The sequence below is a fragment of the Lepeophtheirus salmonis genome, chromosome 10, assembly GCF_016086655.4.
Source record: "Lepeophtheirus salmonis chromosome 10, UVic_Lsal_1.4, whole genome shotgun sequence".
Classification (NCBI taxonomy): Eukaryota; Metazoa; Arthropoda; class Copepoda; order Siphonostomatoida; family Caligidae; genus Lepeophtheirus; species Lepeophtheirus salmonis.
Genome location: NC_052140.2, coordinates 21,156,239 through 21,179,544, shown reverse-complemented (window position 1 = coordinate 21,179,544; position 23,306 = coordinate 21,156,239). Strand labels below are relative to the sequence as shown.

Below are 23,306 nucleotides of genomic sequence, written 5' to 3'. Positions count from 1 at the left end.
TATTTAATCAGTCCTTTGGACTCTTAGTTTTAAGGACCCGTCCCAAATACGAATGGGAGCAGACTGGATTTGACTGGACCAGCAGAATAAGAACTGATACAATACAAGTGACAAGGCTATAAGCCAAGTAATAGTTTGAGTAGATTCTTTGTCTAATGAACTCTTCCTCCCCTCCTCTCGCAAGATGTCACTTTTGAGATACGGGTAGAGATAACGTTATTACTTATCTTTGCTCTCGCATGACATGCACAATTTTGATTCCCTTCACATAATTCACCTTGTTAATGCTCAATTAAAAGGATGTATTCATGGAGGTTACGTTACAATACAAAATATGTTTTGTATTGTCAGCTGTCGATACTTCTATTGTTTCTCCTTATCCATGTTCGGGATGTTGATTGGTTGAATTAGGTCAGGCTTGGATGTCAAAAATCATCAATTGTTGTAAAATACTAACTCCATAACGAAAAACATTGGATAATTAGCAACTGATTTTAGGCCTATTGTCTGTTTCTTTTGAAATATAAAAAAGGAAACGACGTGTCCATGAAATATGTTTTTCTTTGGAGGATGTTGTTTTTGAGATATCATACTAGATGATGTTATTATTTAATCAACTTTACACGAATGACGTATACCATTTATTCTTCCCTTCGTAGAATTCACCTAATATTAAATTAAAAGGATGTATTTCATATTTCCATGCCTTTATAAAAGCCCAAATGTCGTTTTTCACTTACTTATTTCATGGGCCTGAGCAATGTCTTCTTATACCTATTATTTTATCTCTGATATATATGTAAACACATTACGTCATGAGCATGGAGAGTGAACAAGGGCAGGATTTGAAGCCTCACAGTGAGCCTTTTGTTCTTTATGGCAAAAATCCCCCTTCCTACCAATTTTATAAACACTTTAAAGCTCTTAAAAATGAAGAACTACACTATGACCAGATGTCAATGGATGAGATCAATCCTTTTTGGAATAAAAAAATACTCTAAAGCAATTGTAGGGGAAGTGAGTTTATCATGTACCTACACATAATTATTTGTTCTTAATCCTTGTTAAAGGATGTGATTAATTTTTTTAATGAATGAACTTTAATTTCTTATGTTTTTCCATACTTATTTTTAGATCAAAAATCTACAGTTTGATTCAAAAGAAATGGTTCGTCCTGCTCCGTTTGTACATCGTCGATTCGATAGTTTGAATAGACCTCATGTGAGAACTTGTTCCAAACTCTGTAACCATCCCATGAATAGAGAGCTGAAAAAAGAAAATGATGAATTCTTCAAAAATACTAAAATTTCTTGGGTAAGTCAGTTTCTGATTCTGTTCTCTCTGGATACCGATATATAGACTTTTTTCTTTTCTACGAATCTAATATTCTATTAGAAACCCATTTTGTTTCTTGCACCTGAAAAAAAAACAATAATGCAGTTTCACAAATTTCTTAATTTATTTTTATTTTTTTGACCGTCATTTTTTTTTTTTTTTTGATTTTGAAAGCTTTTATAACTCAAACACCATCTAATCTCATTTTTTGTTTGTTTTGGGTGTAAAATAAGCCCCTTAGATGACATCCCCCCTCTGAAAAAATACCAACCCGTCTTAGCCTGGCCAAGTTTAAAAGATGTACCCAAGTATAGTTCCAGCCTCCTAGGTCCAACCCAGTGGGCTCACCATAAGGGGTCTTTTGACAGAACTTCTCTTTTTTTTTTAAATAATTTCAAGTATTTTCTGATGATTTCTTCCCCTTCAAGAAGGAAAAGTCGTACGGAAATTAGAAAAAAGATAAGGTGCAATGAAATAGGAACGGTATCATTGGTTTAATACTCAAATCAGTGTGATGTACACTCAAGTTTGAACCATATCATACGGCATATTAACATATTATAAGGCAATTAAATACAATTAATGCAGTTAAATTATATGAAGACATAGAATATAAACCCAAACATTATTGATTACTCCAATCGATTGAAATTTAATTATGATTCTTTGCCCAGACATAAAGGAATTTTTTCGTTCCTCTTCGACACATCCATCCAGGGAGCACTATATACATGGAGAGTCACGTATTTTCGGGAAATGCGTAGGGTTGACATTAATAATCCTCTTTAGTATTTCTACGTGGCTCAAAAACTCTTTGATTTTATCAGATTATGGCCATGGTTAGTTATTTAATTATTCGAACAAACTACTTCATATTTGGGAATCTATCTCACTTATATATGAGACATGTTCGTTTGCCATGAATGCATATATTGGTTTTCTAGCTTCCTATTTCGGTGTAAAGAGTTCCAAGTTTCCCAGTTTGACTGTATCTTCTCATTTTCACTGAGATGGTAATGTAAAAGAAGTTGAGCCCTTGAAACAGGTTTCCTTAGTTACCAAGGAACGACTCATAGAGAGGGTTTATCAAAAGTCCTTAAAAGAAAAGAAAAAGTATCGAAGCAAAGGGATAAATTATGGTTGCTAAATGAGTGCGTTAAGTGAATACAGCTGTAGGGTGAATGAAATCATTTTTGGTGCTATCTCTTAAATATTTTTTACTAAGAACTTTATATTTTGGCGTATCGTACAAAAAGCATAAATATTAGTATGAATGATAGCTTTAACTTACTTCTATTACGTCTAGCCATATCCCTCTTACTTTCACCTGAAGGTTGTTCGTCTCTTTGAATGTGGTTGATTAATCCCAATATATTGAATATATTAGGATTATGAGTGAAACCATTTGATGTGGGGATTTTTTTCTACAATTTGACAATAGTCCATCCAATTTTTCAGACTCAAATAATTCAAGGGGTCACTCCCACACAGACTTATAGTGACGGTCATGACCTTTTACCTCATTTTATTATTGACTCAAAGTCTATAAATCAATAGATATTTCTTCAAAATGAGGACAAAAAAATTATTGAATATTACTTTTCTATTTACCTGACCCACCAAAGTTCTATACACTTTTAAAAAAAAAAAAAAAAGTTATACGCTGTTGCTATGAAAACTTTGATGAACACGCAATTGAAACTTGTTCACCAGACTGTTTTTGCTCGAGTGTAAGCAAACTTGTCACCCCTCTTGCACACAGCTCTTTTATATCCAATTTTTCAGATAATATACAATGTACTGCACTCTAACTTGATCAAAGTTACAACAATAACAGAAGTAACAGTGTGCTTCCTGAAATATGCTGTTTACAACAGCCGACATAACTTAGTTAGTAACTAAGTCATTTAAGCTGTTGTATTTACCATAAAAAAAACGATAAGGACCGACCCTAGGACTGACAAAATGAATAAGGGGTTAACTTCCGTCTTTTCAGTTTTCTCAAAAACCAATCCATCACTAATCGTTTGTAATTTTTTAACAATGTAAGATTTTGGTATGTATTGTATCACCCAACTTTTCTTCTAAAAGGAAATCAGAAATTTCGAAGGGTTACGTCATTAGCGAAAATATTTTTTATCACGTAATGACGCTGTCAGTACTATCAGCAACACCATTTCAGTATTGTGCTGTCTTAAATTTATCAGCATTACGGTACTACTAAAGTACCAGTATACCAGAAAACACTGTTTTAGTTTAATGAAACATTTTTGAACACTTATCTTTATAATATTTATTACTAAATATTCGATATTTTGACATATCATACAAATAGCATAAGCTTATATTTTATTTCATTGGTAACCCTTTGTCCTCAATAATGCTCTTCAACTGGCTCAATGTACGAAGTCGACTAGAATAATATAACTTGGCTCTAGCTTTGTTAGTTCCTCAGTTATGCACTCTTTGAGAACAATCAAATTTGGTGTACGTTTAGCACAAGTCCTGGTCTGAATCCGCCCCATATGCTGAAGTCAAAGGTAGGCGAGGATGGAGGTCAAAAGGGATTTGGCTAATTAAAATTAACTTCATCCAAAACTGCAAAGATTGATTATCAGTATGGGTAGTGCCAGGGATGGTTCTCTCCAATTTTTTATTGGTTGTTATTTGCTATATGTCAGCTGCGAAAATAATGCTGTACCTTAAATTGTACAATATTTTGATTGACAGGAAAATTCAATTTTGTTCCGTTTTTCAAAATAAGTGGACCAATGTCATCAAACTTTGTTGAATCTTAAATTTTTTGCTAGCCCAACGAATATAATATATATTAATTTTTACCCTTAGAAAAAAACTTATGAGACGTATATCGAATGTTACTTATTGATAATATTATCCATATTTTAAATCGATTAATTCATTTACCAAAGGCGTATTCTAATTTGATCACTTTTCAAGCCTATTTTATTAAATATTTAGATTATAATGTTTTTGATATTATTCTCACGACAACAGGGAATTTCCGACGGAAAAACGCTCCTGACTCCAAATGAGGAACTAAACCTTAAGAAAACTGAAATCGATATTCGCCATGAAGAGAACGAAGAGTCAATTGCCACATCTTCCATGTCAAATAGTTTGGAAGGAGAAGACGATGAGGATATTATTCCTGAAGAATTACTTCTTAAATACACAAAGTTAGACTCACCAACCCATTCTGGAAGCGGTAATTTTCCATCCCTTGAAGCAAACCGAGCTACTCCGACCACACCCACAACACGCTCACAGTCGGCATCCTCCACAAGAAGGTGCAAAACTCCGGAGAAAGAGTAAATCCTTCAAAATACAGTAGTGTTGTGTCGACTAGACTTGAGTCAATTGTGTTTCGACACGGCTCCAATAGTGAGTCATTTTACAAATTCGCAAAACCAGAATCGACTTCATATTCTATACAGTTGGCTTTGTGATTTGTATCACTAAAACTCATTAAATGTATTGTGGCGCAGTCCTTAAGTAATTTTCGAATCATTTACAATTTCTAACTACACTCAGAATATCGCCAAACCTTCCCCAAATATCAAATTGAGTTATGTTTCTCGATTTGTTCCAAAGTTATGGTCAATTATGCATTTTTTCAAGTTTTACGTTAACTTGCCCTTTGACCTTAACCTCTCCAAATTTAATGGCCTCTGACTGTGACCATATATAATCGTCGCACCAAGTTTGATCAAAATTGATTTGTAAATTTTGGTCTAATCCTTCTGACTAACAAAACAAACAAACAGGCAATAAACATAACCTCAGTTTAACTTCCTTGGCAGAAATAATGAGTGTTTTTTTTTAATGTTTCATTAATTAGTCAGATGGAGTTGCAATGATTCAGTGTAAATAAACATTATAGTATTACATTTACTCTATCTGACCTAGAAATATTATTTAAAGTCCATGTACATAATGTACATTTCCTACTACAGAAAATGAACGGGGTGCAAAACTATGCACATGGGTCAAGAGAATAATTTCCCTGAGCTTGTTATCCATTGAGATACGTCTTTTCACTATAAAGTTCTTCAAATCTTTGAGGAACAAAGAAGAAACATATTTATAGGTCAGTTTTGTAACGAATTGACGAACCTTACAGTTATTAAAAAAATATTATCTTATGTCTGCTCAGAAAATGTAGACATAATCGCCAAAATAATAAATGGGCAGTTGGCGTTCGTAGCTAAAACATGCTTCTCTTTCTTTTTTCTGTTCTAATTTAACACTATAGTTGATCTTTAACTACTCAATCGACTCGACTCAAGTCAACACAACACTAAAGAAAAAATTATCTTCTTATAAAGTAATCTAACCTTTAATACATTATTGCAGTGGTTTGACTGAGGAAAAGAAAGTGATCGTCCTGGATTTAAGAAGAACAAAAAGTACAGATGCCTTTTCAGGGATAACTGATATTTCAAAACCAGAAACAAAGTCCTCCGGCAATCAAAATAGTTCGAATGGAAGTCCACCCAAAGTTATTAATGACGATTCAACAAAGACTCGATCCAAAGCCTCCGCTAAAACAAAAAACAAGCAGAATAGTACTGAATCCATCATAAAGGGATCTTCAACTACAGGCCATCGGCAGCCAGAGGTAAGTAGTGCAAAAATTGTTGGTGGTTCATAATTTGTATAGTAGTAATTTCTACTAAAAAATATTTAGATATGTTATTTCTCTTTTAATGAATTTGGGCCTAATGAAATTTTTTCTAATGATTAATAACATAACCCACATCTATAAAAACAGTATTAAGTAAGGCAGGTTCCATGAGTCAAATTGTCTAACATCCATCGTCGGAGAATATTTTATAAATGTCAGAGCCACTGAACTTATCATGTTCATTGCTGTACACCAAGGGTCTTCAAAACACTCCTCTCAATCTTGTGGTCATCGCTTGTAAATTTTGTTTATAGCTTTGGTAATGGTGGAGAGTGGAACAAGGCAAAAAGAAGAGGTCAAAAAACTAAATGAGCTCGGCAGTGCTATAGCAAACCGATGTAAAAAAAAAAGGAAACTAGGAGAAACTCACAAAAATCCTCCTTAACTTGAGAAGAGCACAATTAATTCTCTTTTATAATTACTAATAATCTCCAAACTTTTGGCCAACTGGAGCCAGCTACCTATGACATTCATTGCATTTTCTTTCTTACTATCTTCTAGTGCAACAAAACTAATTTTTAAGAACATATTGCTGCATTTAATTTTTTAAATGGTTTACAAGTTATATTTTCCAACAAAATCACTGTTTTATACACTCTACAGCATATGATCAACTTAATACGGTTTTATCCCCTAATTCCAAATGTAGGCTTATTTTTTCTCTCTCAGAGCCTCATGGCCTTCAGAAAAAGGCCATGAATTTTTGCTATTTTTGGATATTTTTAAGGTTCAAATGGGTTTTAAACCCTTGGTGTCGAAGATAGGGATAAATTTTATTGACATATTTTAAAGCCGATTGTATAAAAATTATAAAATGTGTACATCATACTTATAACTCGAGTTTTATTTGATTAAGGGGGGGAAATAAGTGCTTTTATTCAGAGGCTCGTAGCTTTAAGACCAATAGATTCAAAAAGTTTAGAAGTATCTCATTGAGTAGATGAAAGTATGAACTTTAATTTAGAATAATAAAGTTGCCCCAAAAATGTTCTATATTGTTATCAATTTGAGATAAGGCAACGACAATATTTCAAATATTAAACTCATTTTTGAATTGATCTTATAATAAAAGCCCATATATATTGGTATGTCCCGGGTAAAAAGTGTTAAAAACAAAGAGAGAGAAGAAGAAAAGAGATAAAAACAAAGAGAGAGACAACGAAAAAGGAGGGGAATATATTTAAAGCAATCTGAAATGCAATCTTTCCTGAGAGTATAATAACTTTTCATTGCAGAAGAGTGCATGTGCAGGAAGTCTGCCCCAGGCAGTAAGATTTGCTCCAAGGACTCCCTTGAATGTCCGTCTTTTGGAATCCCCCACTCACTACGGATATGCAACGAGTCATCTTGTGTCCATGCAGCTTGAAATAAGGATGCATGAAATCAAGTCATAATTTATGGATGTCTATATGAGGGATGATCATAGTCCAGAATAAAAAGTTATGCTTTGTAAACTGCATTCTATTATTTGCTTCAAAGACGCATGAGTCTTAGATATTGATTAGTATATTTTTAACCATTGACAAATGTGTACTGATAGAATGTTTCATGCCATTGAGTTAAGAATGTGTTTGGTAGGATGTATATTTTTATACAATAGTTTCATTGAAAATTAAAATATACTGTACAAGATGACTCGTTGCATATCTATAGTGAGTGAGAGATTAAAACTTTGTTAGCTTTAGTCCGGAAGGAAGTTCAATTTAAAGGAAGAGTTTATTTTAAAGACCAATTGATTTCCTCCTGTTTGTTAAACAATTTCTATAGAGGAATGTCCAAACGAGAAAAAAAAAAAAAATTGCCTACAAATTGTGGGATAAACATTTAAAAAAGTGGATAATACCGCGGGTCACTCCTATTACACCAATTTTTACAAAAACCACCAGCAGTTTTTGGGAATTGGTACTCTAAATGTAAACATAACCAGGCTGAACCAAACAGCTTTGCTTGGCATTTGTTTTTATAAGATTGAGTTTTCGATGCTTTTTTATCATTTTGTCAAATATATTTCAATATTATAACATTTAAACTAACTTACTGAAAATTAGATACTTTTTGCTGTCCATGCAAAAGGGAATATTTTGGACTTGTGAACCTTCACCAATTACTGAATCACCTTGTTTTTTTATCAAATTGTAATGTCAAAAAGTTAGTATTAAAGACACGCTCTGGTGGAGGGAAAAACGGTTGTCTGTGATATATGAACCAATACACTGAACAACTTTTATTTTATGATAAAATCATTTCTCTTGCTCTGTTTTACCTTTAATCATTGTCTAAAAAAAACCAAAAAGTTAATTATGAAGGCCCTCTAAAGCTAAGCACTCTAAACAAGGACCTAATATTTTTTTGTCAATTAGAAGATTTTAAAAAACGTTTAGCAAAATATCTTCGGGGACTCACCAGTCAAAAATCTCTTCATTTTTGATCCTATGAGTAACAAATGAACAGAATTCTACAAATATATTTGTTCTGTACATACATTCTGTGAAAAAAGTATCGGAAATTTCTAATTTAAATTTTCTGCCCTGAAGGGATTTAAAAGCATTATTTTTTTGTCTAGGGTGGCAACACTGCCTTTCATTATGTCTCCAAGTTTGAGGGCGATTTGTAGACTGGTTTAATTGAAACATCAGTATAAGTCAGTCTACCTCCCTAGTGCTCCACGGTTTGGAAAAAATGAACGAAACTATTGAACAAATAGTTTGCCTTAAATTTTGTGTGGCAATGTAAAATTCATGTGCTGACGCGTTGAAAATATTAGAGAAGCTTATGGTGAATCAGTTTGATAAAAGAAAAAGTGCATATGAGAAATACAAAGGATGGCTGTGAGATCGTAAAGGTGGTACTCATTTTTTTCTTTGATATCTGCACTCAAGTGCATCATGAATTCATTCTAAATGGAGAAGCGGTCAAGAAAGAGTACTAATTTGGGCGTACTAAGGAATTTGCGTGAGAAAATCCATCAAAAACAGCCAGAATTGTAGAAGAACAATTCGTGGATTTTACACTACGATAATGCACCATCGCACAGAACCACAATTGTGAGCGAATTCCATGCCAATCACTCAATAAATACCATCGATCAACCACCATATTCACCTGATTTAGCTCTGTGTCACTTCATTTTTATTTATTTTTTTGTTCCCTGAACTTAAATTGCGACACAGTAGAATCCACTTTGAGTCTATTGAATCCATGTAATAAAATTCGTGCAAAGAGTAAAAGCCATGTCATAAAGTGCATTTAAAAAAATATTTCAAGGATAGGAAAAAACGTTGGCATGTCTGTATTCCACCCAATGGAGATTACTTTGAAGGCAACTTAAAAATTTTAATTATTAAATGTGAAATTTATGTTTTATTTAACAATTCCCGGTACTTTTTTGAAAGAATTTATTGTCATTTAAGAAACAGTTGTAACTTGTAATAGCAAATTGTGGAAATTTGAGAATTGTACGTCTTATATGATCTGTATATATTTAAAAGAGAGTGTTTGAAATGTGTCCTTTATGCATGCCAATACTGTTGGACCTAGGACGTTGAAATTTTGTATAGGTCCTTTTTTATAACCTGGTTGGGCTAAGATGGGGTGATGATTTTTAAGGGGTCATATAAGGGGGGCTTAGCTATACCCAAAAACAAAAACGGTTTTTTGCATCTCAAAGAGACATAATTGGGGGTGGAGCTATAATTTAAAAAGTGATTACGTTTCAAAAAACAACCATACGAATAACTTCTTTTTTTAGATTTATTCAAAATCAAAAAAGTTATGGGCAAAAAAAAAAAAGCTTAAATATTGTAATTTCGTTTGGAGATTCGTTTGTATATAAATTGGACTCATAAAAATTGATGTTTAACTATCTGTCATTTTTGAATAATTTGCCAATTTTGAATTTTTTATAAAGAAAATCCAACAAAATGCTACGTGTTACTAATAAAATTTTAGACTCTAATTATACATTGAAGTATATTCAATATCCAAACTTTTTATTACACAATTTTTGCAATATTTTCAAAAAATGAACCATTTATTGAGGAGGATCTTTTCGACAACATTATTCTTGATAACTTTTTTGTTTTGGCACGTACAAAAAAAAATATTAGTAGGTTTGTGTTCCTCTTTAAAATTCTAATAAATGTTATTGACAATTTTTTTTTTGCAAAAATAGATTTAGGATATTTCTAAGTAAATAAAGATGTAGACCATTTTTGTATGCATATAAGTTTGTATCATATTTGAAGTTTATAACATAATATTTCTTTTTTCCATTCATAATACTACTACTCAGGTTATAAGGTCCAATTATTACTTTTTCACACTAGCAGTAATTAAAATAGAAAATCAAACTCTGCTGTTTATTCCGATTCGCATTCCAAACAACAGTCTCCATTAAAAATGTTTTATCTCAATTTCTGGTTCCAACTTGTACAAGATACCTCTAATAGTTGAAATCAGAGCTTCTACACGACATAAATCTGATGAATATCAAAGTTTTTATTCCTATTCGTGATTAGTTATTTTGTTTACCTCTTTCAATAACCTCAATAAGGACGATATTACCTTGGAAAGGAAAGTATTAACATATTATTTGGTATAAAGGTATGAAAGGTATTAGGATATGGTTGGTTTTTTTATACTATATGCATGATATTTCACTAAATTATATTTAATTTCCATTATTTCATGTCGAGGTGTATATTCATATTGTTCATGTGAAATATAAATTCTACTTCAGGCTTTTGATTAGCAATTACATAAGCTTTATGAGCCTAAATGACTGATGTATGTTATATACAGGGTGGACAAGGCATATCCGGAATAACTTGCAGGTTTGATAGAAATATTATTTTTTATACATTTGAAAGCCACATTAAATGTAAAATGATTGTTTATAATCCAAGCCTTCGTTCTTGATCAGGATCTCTACAGAGCACCTAAATGCCTTGCATGTCCATGTTACCTCATGCAGATCTAAGTCCTTTATTTTATGGCCGATGGAGACCTACAATGGCGTAATTGAGGCATGATTATTCTTGTAGGTGATCCTCAACCCTCATATGGATTGAGGTCCAGGCTAATAGAATGTAGGGCAAAAAACTGGAACATTTTATCTTAATAACTCTTGGACCATCGTTGCCTTTTGAACAGGTGCAGAGTGTTGCTGGAATACATATGGCTTCCCATCAGTTACTTCATTCATACCACGGGATGACAACGTCCTTGAAAACGTCCATGTAGACCTCCTTGGTCACCTTCTGGTCCTTTTGGAAGAAGTGGGGGGGGGGGCATTACTTGTCCTTCCATGCTGATTACCGCCAAAACCATACCTGAAGCCTGATTCTTTGTTTTTATGACTGGTTGGACCTCTTCAGGGTCCAAACAGATCCATTTATCGTTTCTACGGTTATGGTAAGCGTCAATGCTGTAAATTTTCTCAAAGATTTTGTTTTACCTTTGCTGATTCTGTCTGCCTGGTTCTACTCTGTTAGCAGATGCTTTGAGGCTCTGACACTCGACAAGTAAGCCAGGTCAATCCTGATGGCAATTTTGATGGTCCCTTTGCTCATGTTACGGTCCTTGGTCAGCTTAGCAATTGGCGTGTCTGGATGAGTGGCATATGATCGTTTCAAGCCAGGCATGATCCTTTTACTTTGGATTTAATCAGATCTTGTTGAATGAGCTGCTCTCTCAGTCTTTTCCCCCCTCATCAAAGGCCTTAATCAAGTCATAAACTGATAATTTTGGATATTTGAAGAAGGAAATGTTATCTTCTGAGCAGAGTGTCTTGCACGGCAAGCTTCAATGATAGAAATTCTTCTAACTTTTTTCATGCTTGAACGACGAGATACTCAAAAAACCTTGTTGTTAAATTCGATAGCTAACACATTTAGCTTGTCGCAAGTATTAAAAAATTTTCACGATAGCTATACAACTCTCATAATTAGCTGTTAATGTTATTCAGGATTTACTTTGTCAACCCTATAGTTCTTTAAAAATCCCTGCAGGAATATTGTTAGTAAAAAATTGGCATTTTTATAGATATTTATATGTTATAGTCAGCCTCTGAAGATTGTTTAACAACGAACTTTGAGTGCATCAGAAGGTAGGACGTTGTTTATTGTTTGAGCGGCTAGCCAGAAATGTTTGGTGTCAGTTTTGTCAACGAAACTTATTCAACAAATTTTTTTTTGTTGTTGTTGTTGGCTGCTTTGTTGTTATATTCGACAATTTTCTAATATAGATTACACTGATATAATAACTTATCAAATAAAGTATATCAGTAAAAAAACTACATGCTCATTCTAGTCATCATTGGTAATTATGTACTACATTGCAAATTTACCTTTCACTCATCAAAAACCATCGAGCTGCATGACAATAAAATAATAATTAACAAGTAATCCCATTCAAAGTCCTAAAATACAATCTTAATATAAGTAAACTGCCATCAAAGTTACCGTCTCCTGTAGTGCGCAATTTGTATATTATATGCTGTGCTTTTGTTATTATTGTATCGATTTTTCCGTCACTTACTGTTGATAAAAAATCTTTTTTCGAAAGTTGGAGGGGAAATCCCTCTTCCATGATGATTTTTACGCCACTATAGATTTCCGTTAATCCGCTGCATTCCCACAGTATATGGTCGGTTGTTTCTCTTGTTAAGCTGCAGAAAAAAATAATCTGCTCCCAAGTCTGTTTAGAATTTTCCGGCCGTTTCAAGAGTACCTGAAAGTACTCTTGAAACAGCCTCATGGCGATGTTATAGATATGGTGTCAAATTCCTTATATAAATCAAGTGCTACCATAGTAGCCTTCTATTCATTTTCAAAGGCTGTTTGAAGATTAACAATAATATTTTGTATTATTTTCCCTGTAACGAACTTCCGTTGAGAGGCATGTAATATGTCAGGCAGTGTCTCCTTTAGTGTTCAGTATTGACATATGAGAAAATTTAGTACAGAGTATTTTGAAGGGTTATATGGTCTAAGGTTACTAACAAATCTTGTACCCTTATTCTTTTTTGGAATAGTTGTGAGTAATCCATAGTTGAAATATGACAGAAACACGCCTTTTAATATAATATATTCGAATAACTCTTTTAAAATAGGTGCAAATTCTTGGGCAAAGATTTTGTATAATTCAAATGTAATCCAACACGTTCCTGAAGATTTTCCCTTTTTGCGCCAGCTTTGGATAGCAAAAACTATTTCTGCCTCAGAAATATGTCTTTCTATGGCGGACACTGATTTGGGAATATCAGTTGACATTTGAGCTTTAATGTTATCAGCGAAATTTGCATTGCTAATTGTACATTGAGTGCAAGTTACTGAATTTTTGCATTCTCTACAACGATAGAGCTCTTTGAAATAATCAACAACTATATTGTTGATTATTGAAGGGTTCTTCTCCAGTTTATTATCAGAGTCGTAAATTCCATCGTCCAGATCCATAAAATGTTTTTTTGTTTTTTTTTTCACAATTCTATTCAGAAATTTTTTACTTTTCTTGCAAGCTCTGTTTTTCTAAATTTTACTTCCGAAAAGATGTCTACGAATTTTTTATCAGCAAGAAGACTGAATGCTTTGACCCATTTTGGTTATGTTGAGTATATTAAATTTTCTTTAAACTGCTTCTCTTATAGAATATTCAATTTCAATCTTCTTCCAGGCAAATTCTGGTATTAGTAATTGAACATTTTCCTTTGACAGTCTGAATTACTTAAGATAGAACTGTTGAGTCTCCATCTCTCTGTCTGTTAATTATCATTTCAAATGTGGTCCGTATGGTTAGATGATTTTATATTGAATTAGGAATTACTTGAAAGTCCACTGGTTTATAGCTTCCACTGTTTCTATAAAACCATAGGTCAAGTCTGGATGGGACTTTCTTATTATGTCGTGTATTAGTAGAGAAGGTGTGTAAGTTGTCCTTTTCGAATGCAGCAGTGCAGTCAATAATATTTTTATCCATCATATTTTTTTTCATTTCTAAGGAACCTTTTCGATTCCCCATTCTATTTGCATTTAGTATTTTTAAGGCTTTTTAAAGTTTTAGATTTAATTCACCCGTAATAGTTGTATTCACGTTACTGAATAAAGGTCGAAAAACATTAAAATATAATTATTGATTATCTTCATTTAGGTCCATATATTCCAAAGATATCAATTTTTGAACCACAGTGTTTTATGGTTTTGTAGCATAGATTACCGCTCGGATGTGCATACCTCATGATGGGTGACAAGTTTTATTTTACCAATACAGCAATCCCTTCTAAAGACTCAAACAGATTGTATTGCTCCTTAAAACTATAATAATTCTTTATAATAATTCTCGTGTCACAAAGAACAACGACATCGGGCCAATTCAGAAAGTAAAGATATTTAATGAGTCCCTCTTACGGATATTCGAGATAAGAAAGTTTACATTTAGGGAAAAGACAGAAAGACTCATTTTTTTTAATTAATAAAAGAGGTTGGACGTGGAATAAAAACCACCACTGTACGCTATAAATCAGATTTTATCCACCGTAAATTGAATGCTTGCTTTTTTTCAATATTGACGACCCACCCGGATCTTCCTCTTTATGGACCTATCAAATCATTATTTAAAGAAGATACGAGATCAGCATTTTTTCTTCCTCCAGTGATAAAAATCAATTTATCTCCATAATCTCTTTGGCTGAACAGAGCAATTTATTTTCATTCCCGTCAGCCTGGCCACCTCTGTTGGAGTGTGACCCGCTCAAAGAAGAGTTGATGCCCTATATTTTGAAACTAACTGGGATGACATTTCTTGTACTATTTAAAACCTTAAACAAGCATTAGGTGCTTAAAATGCATAGATGCCTACTTCATAACAAACAATTATTATTTCCCTACAAATAACCTCTTAAATCAATAAAATACAAGTGTGTAAGCTTCAAGTTCCCAACTGGTATAAGTAAGGATATTGTTGTATCGGATTATTTAGGACTAAAGACTTTAGTCCCGTTCCGTTCAGTCTCGGTACAGTTCTGTTTAGTGCTGCATATCATTCCTAAAGACTTACAAAGTGATGTCCTTGATGACGTGGACTAACTTTTCTTCTTCTTTTTTAATCAGTGCTAGAACAGACAGTTTGACAGTTTGAAGGACTGACGATCTTAAGGACCAGTCCAAATGACTGATGGGATCACTATATACGACAATATAAATATTGATATATGCATTTATATATTTTCGCTTTTATATACATACAGAAACGAAAATATTAATGATTTTTCTGAACTTACAGATGTGATTCTACAATATTTTATTGCAATGCAGAAACATTCAAAACAGGTATAGTAGTAAAAATCTGTACTACTCGGTTCTATATACAAAATTGACGTTTTTTATAAAAGAATTAACATAAAATATCTTTATTTTTTCAGAATTGCAAGGAACAATATTGTATTGGGGCAATGTATTTAATTTCGAAACATTATTATAACTTTGGTCCACAGTTTGAAACTGTAGTATGGTTTAAAATATTGGTTAAAAAATAGCTTCATACCCGCCCCCTTCCCCCCACATAAAAAAAGCATTATCCAACAGTGGCATCTAAACTAATAAAAGCACTATGTAGATATCAGGATATTAAAGTTTCTGTTGAGTTGCGTGATTCATTTATTATATTCTTCCGTTAAATAAAGCCAAACATGATATGTTGCATTTTTCTATTCAACAATGACAAAAGAGTTTACTTTAACATAAAAAGTCATAAACTAAAACATTGTTTTAATTATATAATTGTGCTTGTTTTTAGCAAAGCTCAAAAAATGTGTATAGTAGGGCAATTTTCTCCATTATTTGAGACATTCTTCAATGAGAGTGAGAACTGTTTGCAGCTAAATAAATGCTAATTCGAGTTCAATCAATCAACGTTTAGAACACCAATTAGGGATTGAGAAGTATAAAAATGTCATTATTTCATTCCTGAGTAATGAACGCTCTTTTCAACTACAATCAATTATATATGCTCATAAAATAGGATTAGTAACCTGTATGATTTTTTGCTGGGGTTTAATTGTAAATAATTGTTGTACTCAGAGTAAAGACTGTGTGTGACAAGGACATTTTTTCTCACTAGTTAAGGTTTCAGATGACATCTGAATTAATATTCTGATACATGTGTTGTTTTTCTTGTGCATTGTTTTTATTTTATCAAAGTCAAACAATAAATGAGGGAACAGGAATCAAAAAGGCAAAGGGTTTCGGATCTTATCGACGCGGATGTTGATCCAAAAAGAATTTTATACATTGTCAGCATGATCGTGAGGACATGCCAGAATAATATAGTTGCCAAGGAGAATGGGAAAGGAGTCAAAAGAAAGGCAGGAAATAGTCAAAAGAAAGGCAGGAAATAGTCAAAATGGTTTGAAACGAGATAAAACATTTTTCAAACCCCGGGAAGCCAAGATCAAGCAAGATCCAACATCACCAGTACGCCACTTGCCTGACGAGTTCAACGTGGACGAAGATCACAATCAGGAGGGCAGTTCATAATAAATTCGCTCCTTAAGAGCTTTGGCAGGACTCCTAGATATCTCCTCGTTGACAGGATGAAGGCCTTAAGGCCTTCAGAGAAACAAAAAAGTCCTTGATTACTTTAAGAGTCATCCGTTCACTTTGAAGATCTTCAAAGTCCACTAGGTTATCAACTGCAGTAGCGAAAGATTTATAGCAGCATCATCTGAGGAAGTTCAGGGCGCCTTCAAGAAAAACATCCGGTCCAAACAATGTCATGGCCTCTGATGGGGAAGAAAATGGATCCCTTCTTCTTCATGCCTAATGAGAAAATCGGGGCTGAGGCCTACTATAATGTCCTGAGTCGGAAAAATTTGCTGTGGCTGAAGGATAACTATCCGGAGAACAACTATGTGGCTACCCAAGACGGTGCCCCAACCATACGGTCTTGAAGAGACAAAACTTATGCAAGGAGTACTTTGCTGACTTCTGGGAGAAGACCTTCTGTTCCTCTTCCTTCCTAATCTCAATCCCTCGACTTCAGTGTGTGTAACGTCCTAGAGAGCAAGGTTGGGAAGACATCACACAGAAATGTGCAGGAGCTCAAGACCAGCATCAAGAAGCAATCGGCAAATATGTCCGGCGATTACATTGTGGCAACCTGTGACATGTTCCAACCTCTTGTGGAGGCGGTGAAAGAGGCTGGAGGCGGCCATATTGAATCATTCTTCCCAAGATTGATTGCTATAAAGGGGTTTTAATAACATTTTTCATTATACTTTTCTAATAAAAGTTATTAAGGTTTTGGTTTTGCTTCTTGATCGCAGAAAATTTCACTGTAGCACTCTGTAGAATTGAGGAACTACATGGTAGTAACCCTAGTTTATTTCCTTCATATCATCCTCCCGTCACATTTGATTGTAAGCTGCTCTTCTCCAAAATAATCCTCAAATTATTGGGTTGATTTTTTTTTTTAACACTCTCCGAAATACACGGATTGTCATCACTAATAATCATCACAGATGAAAATAATACTGTAATAAAAAGAGCCCTATTTTTGTAGTCTATTTTATATTTTCTAAGGCTGTTTTCAGTATTTTTTCATTCTTGAGGAAAGAAAATATCTATCAAGAATGTTTTTTTCTTATCTCTAATTCTTTTTCGTCTAAAGTTTGTATATATGTACTTTTTCCTCTCTTGCGCAGTTCGTTGTTACATCATGTCTTTTGATTAAGATTCGCCTAATGTAATTTAATAGAAACATACGTTTCAGACAGGGTTCAGTATTTCTCTTTAGAATAAACCAAAAACATAAACTATTGATGAAAACCATTGTTCATAGTATCTGAATAATAATCATGCTATAAAAAATTACAGTTCATAAAAAATAAAAAGTCTGAAACTAAATTTAATTTATTAAATCTTTCATCTAAAGCTATGTCACATACAATTACATTTTTTTGAAAAAGAATTCAAAAATTTAAATCTTCCTTATGAAATACTAAATTTTTAGAAAAAAAAAATGAAATATTGTATTTTACGAATAACGATTTCAAAAATCTTAGCTATTTAGAGACAATTAAATTTTTTTTTTTTTGGGAAAAAAATTTGAAAAATCCATAGCTACACACAAAATATAAAATTTTTTGGACAAAAATTTTTCAAAAATTAAAAGTTGCTTCCAAAAAATTAAATTTAAATATTTAGAAAAAAAAAATTCAAATATTAAATTTTTTGGACAAAAATATCAAAAAACCATAGTTTTTAACCAATAATTAATTTTTTTTTGACAGCAATCTCAGAAATCTATAGCTATTCTCAAAAAATTAAATCTTTTGGGAAAAATATTCTAAAATTAAATTTAAAATATTAAATTTTTTTGAAAAAAAATCAAAAACCTATAGTTATTAGTATACAAGTACATTTTTTTGAAGAAAAATTGAAAAAATAATTTTTTTTTGTCAAATACTAAATTTTTAGGAAAAACAAAATCAAATATTATATTTTCTATTAAGAATCAAAAATTTCTTAATTTGGGAGGGGGGGGTCTACATCTTCTCCAACCCTCCCCCTGCGGACGCCCCTTTGATTTTGGGGGTGTTTCTCTGTTAAGGTAAAATGATGACTTAACTGCATCAAAGGGAGGATGGTCATGTACATAAATCTTGGGCGACAATCTCCTTCTCTCAAGGCAGGGCACTGAAAATGGATGGTTCACTGTTGTTTCCATCACGGCCATGACCCGAAACATACGGCTAAATCAACAATGGAGTGCCTTGAAAAGAACCCCAATAACATTGTAGAGTGTTCTAGTCAGTCCCTAGTTCTCCATTCTCAATATAAACTGCAGTGGATAAAAGGCATACTTAGATGACCACCATCTACTCTCGGTCCAGTGCACTGAAAATGAGTCATGGAATTGATCATGTTGTACGACTATGGCCAAAAAAATACGATCAAAACCACAAAGGAGTAGCTTAAGATTAATTACATTAAGATTATGAAGTGACTCATCCAGTCTCTGGAAGTTAATCCCATGTAAAATTGTTATCAATGTCAGTTATCGGGCCGAATCAAATACTTATTTTCTCCACTCAATGTTTGCAAATACGAATTTAAATTGATTAAAAACAGATATATTAATAATAAAAGTCAACAAGCGAGACACATCATTTAACTTCCACATCTAATTCTAGAAGTAATTGAAGCGTTGATCACGAATAGTAATTTGATTTTAGTATCAAATGAGTTTTCGAGAATTTTTAATAGGTCTGAGTAACTTAAAATACAGTAATATAAAAATTTGCAAGATAGTGCAGATGCACGATAGTAAATGCAACGTGACGTCAGGTGTGTCAACAAACTACAAATAAGTGGTAGTAAGTCAAAAAGTCGACAGACAAAACTTTGAATGGACAACACGTCGCCGGAAAATATTGCATTTCAAAATATTAAAAACTGTTTCTACGACGTTTCACTCCAGACATTTCAAGCCCGAGATATTTATCACACCACCTATACATAAACTAACAGTAAAGAACCCACACAAACCCCCATTTATTCTTCGAAATTTGGGGCTATTTTGAGTACCGTGAGGTCTCAATATGAGATGAAACTCGAAACAATTTCAAATTTCGGGGGTCCTTTCAGGCTATAAATGGAGGTGGGGTAAATTTAAATAGTGGAGGTGGGTGTCATCCCATTTTGGGGTCATGCTGTACCCAAAAGCAGCTCAAACATTAGGGGGTACATATGGGTTGTGACGTGCTCATAATGGTAGATTAAATAGTGGGTTTTATCCCACTTTGGGACACGGCGGTGACTGAAAACATCCCCAACATGTATAAGGGGGATTGGGAGGGGCCCTTACTGATAGTTTATATAGAAATGGTGCTGCTGTGTTATATTTCAGGTTGGAAATGTCTGAATAGGATATATTACAACAACATTTGGAGTAGCCTTTATTTTATATTCTACGGTCGACCTTCTGTCATTCGACGTTTTGCCTGTTCGACGTTTAGTCTATTCGACGTTTTGTCAGTCGACGTTCTGTCAGTTGACGTTTTGTCCACGCACCCAAATAAGAAGGGGTGTTAAAATGTAGAGAAAAATAACCATGTTATTTTTAGAAAAGGAAAAAAATATGGTCTTATGTTTTTTTCTATTTGTCTTTAAAAAATCCTCGTGGAGTGTACATTTTTCTTCATGAATGATGAATTCCCGCCTAATTCCATTGTATTTTTTTTTTTTTTTTTTTTTTAATTCATGGAAAAAATTTCTCTAATTTTAAATATATCTTTACAATTTTTTCACTGGTCTAATGCTACTAGGAATGTTGCATGTTCTCTCTTTATACCAATTGTACCTTTTCTCTCTCCAAAGTCATTTATCAGTTCTAGAAACTAATAGACTTTTGTAAAGGAAACATGAATTAATTAATTACGATTTTAATTCCTCCATTTGTTTTAAAAATAATATCTAAATATATTTAAAATCAAATTATCCCTTACGAACAAAATCTCACAAAAAAGCATTTTGGTACCTTTAAATTACATTTTCTGAGAATGGGATGATTCCATGTCAAATATAAGCTCATGTTTGAAATTAATAAACAATTTTGTAGGAAATTAATTTGTTTGTATGTAAATTACTGAATGTTTTCTTATTCAACAATTGTCTCAACCCTATTAAAAGGCTCAAAATACACGCTTTTAAATAAATTGATTTTTTTTAAATCTAGATTTGATGCTAAAAAAAAAAAACTTTTTATAGATATAAAATTAGGTAAAAATCTTATAATTATTCTTGAAAAAATTTAAAAATTATTAAATTATGTTAATAGTTAGTAGGACATAAAAATATTTTTAGAGTAACAGAGAATATAACCTGTGGGTGTTTTAAAATAATGAAACCAAAAAAAGTCATTGCAACCCTGAAAATTTGAAAAATGTTGCAAAAAAAGAGTAGCTTGGCTATCATAACGTTTCAGATTAGCTACAAGCTGTTATGAAAGAATGGAAATAGAACAAAAAAATCCCATTGTGCATCTAGTAAAGACACCGATATCGATCTTCTATTTTATTCTGAGTCCAACAGTGAATTACAACTTCTGGAGAAGGATGCATAAAAGATCGTGAAAGCAGTTTTTGTAAGAACGTTTTCTGTTAAATTAACTTTTTTAAGAAGATACTGTTCTTTAAATTATGTTTGTACTATTTATCGAATAATTAATTGGGGGCCCTGCTATTTAGAATTATATTTGAACACTATTAAACAATTATTAGGTTATTTTCCTTCATTCACAATTTCATTTTTATACGAGAAGTTGGGATAGAAAGAGACAAGAAAAGTTAATCAAATTGAAAGTGAGAGTCGACCATGAGTCATGAACTTTTCTCGTTGGTTTTATCTTTCAAATTCCAGGACCTTTTTATGCTGCCTCTACACATATACCATGTCGGTCCAATACTTTATTTGTTCATTCAATAGACAACAAGTTCTACTGAACTTCTCGTTCAGTGAAGAAGGAAACGCCAGCTGGTAACAAAAAAACATTGGGTATTTTTGTGTAAGGGAGGTAACACCGCGTATAATATATTGTATTTTGTATATTAGAAGGGTTTTTTGATGCTCAGGGAAGCGGCAGCAGAGAAATTCAACTTGACTCGGGCCCAGCAGTTTACCTGGACAGCCCATGGGCTGGGGGTATTATAGCATTTTAGAAAGGTTCCTTGGTACCTAAAAACTCGACTGTGCTAGTGTTTAAATTGCATTTATATCCAGAGATCCGGACTGTATTTTGGGATATTAGGAGACTTCCCAGATACTCAGGCAAGCGGATATGAGGCTCCAAGTTCGGCGTTTGACTCAGAATAAAGCATCTAGTTCCTCATCGTTTGAAAGAAGAGTGTTTATATAATGCCTGCCAATATATTAGTATAATCATACTCATAAAACCAACATTTGAATCATTCTTAAAATTTGAGGGTCTTTATTTTTCGTTTTATACTAAGCAGAAGAGTTCTAAATTAATTTTAATATCTTAATGTCCCGGGCAACGCCGGTCCAACCTACTCTAATCTTTATTATTTAAACAAAGTTGCAGAGAGAAGAGAATAAGTGCAAGTCATTGTACTTTTATTTAGATCGAACCGTATCAGAATTAAATTAACATTTAAGTAACTCAAATTTTCCTAATTTTATATAAAATTTAGAAGCAATACATTTCACTCGCACTGAAAATGAATGAATTTCCAAAAAACACTTTTTATTATAATTTTTTTTGTGTCATAAATTATTATTATTATTTAAATTAATATCTTATTTAAAGAATAAAGATAAGAGCTTTGAAAAAATATCAAAAAACACTGTTGATGTTACATCTACAAAAAATAACACTCTCTTTTCTTGTCATATGTTCTACAACTCTTATATTGTTTTCTTTTTGAAATAATATGATATATTTTTCCAAATATTTTTGCAATCTGCAGAATTATGAGTATCTTTGATCCAATAAAAAGATAGGTTTTTTCTAATTACCAGCGAAACTTAATCAACATTAAAATAGCAGAAAGCAAATATTGATTTATCTAACAATAGTGTTTGTTCATGATACAAATTGTTCGCGTTTCTAATTTTTCTTTTTTCCTGTTGGTAGGTCATGCAAATTCGCAATTGGTACAAAATAAACAATAATTATATGTCACAACTTGCTAAAAGTTAATATTGAAGTTTTATGATATGAGCACATTTGAAAAATTAGGGTTGTATCTTTTTTGCAATAGAGTACTAAAGCAAAAAGTCCCTTCCAAGTTATCGGTCCTTGAAAAACGTCTGATATTATCAAATACGCTACACATGACATCATTGTCACATTACCATTAAAGTATTTACTTCACCTTACAAATTAAATAATTTCAGTAAAATCTAAATATTATGAATATGAGATGTGAATAACTACCAAGATAGGCGACACTGATTCATATCTCACATAGAACATGTTTCTCAAGATTTAGGATAAGGCTGGGTGGAAAGTATGTAAATTGTAGGTACCAATACATATATTTGACAATTTTAAGCGTTCTTCTATGGTGTAGTTAGCAACCTGACTAGTGTTTGTTTTTTTCCAAAGATTAATCTTGATTATTTAATTCTTGAGTAGAAAACATCTTAGTATAAATTATCTACGTGTAAGTGTGCTCGTAAAAGAGGAAGAGAAACACTCCATGCTGACCTTATACCACTGCAACTAGGCCCACATTCAAATAGACAACATT

At 32.7% G+C, this 23,306-nt stretch overlaps 1 protein-coding gene across 2 annotated transcripts in view; it reads left to right on the top strand.

Moving 5' to 3' along the window:
• Window positions 1-344: 344 nt before the first annotated feature.
• The window catches only part of LOC121125621 (uncharacterized), a 42,836-nt gene continuing 19,874 nt past the window's right edge, over window positions 345-23,306 (top strand). For both annotated transcript variants that reach the window (XM_040720809.2, XM_040720808.2), the window contains exons 1-4: window positions 345-1,017; window positions 1,135-1,314; window positions 4,351-4,664; window positions 5,710-5,974. In XM_040720809.2, the coding sequence (XP_040576743.1) occupies window positions 877-1,017; window positions 1,135-1,314; window positions 4,351-4,664; window positions 5,710-5,974 (900 nt within the window). In that variant the 5' untranslated portion in view covers window positions 345-876. The remainder of the gene's footprint in view (window positions 1,018-1,134; window positions 1,315-4,350; window positions 4,665-5,709; window positions 5,975-23,306) is intronic.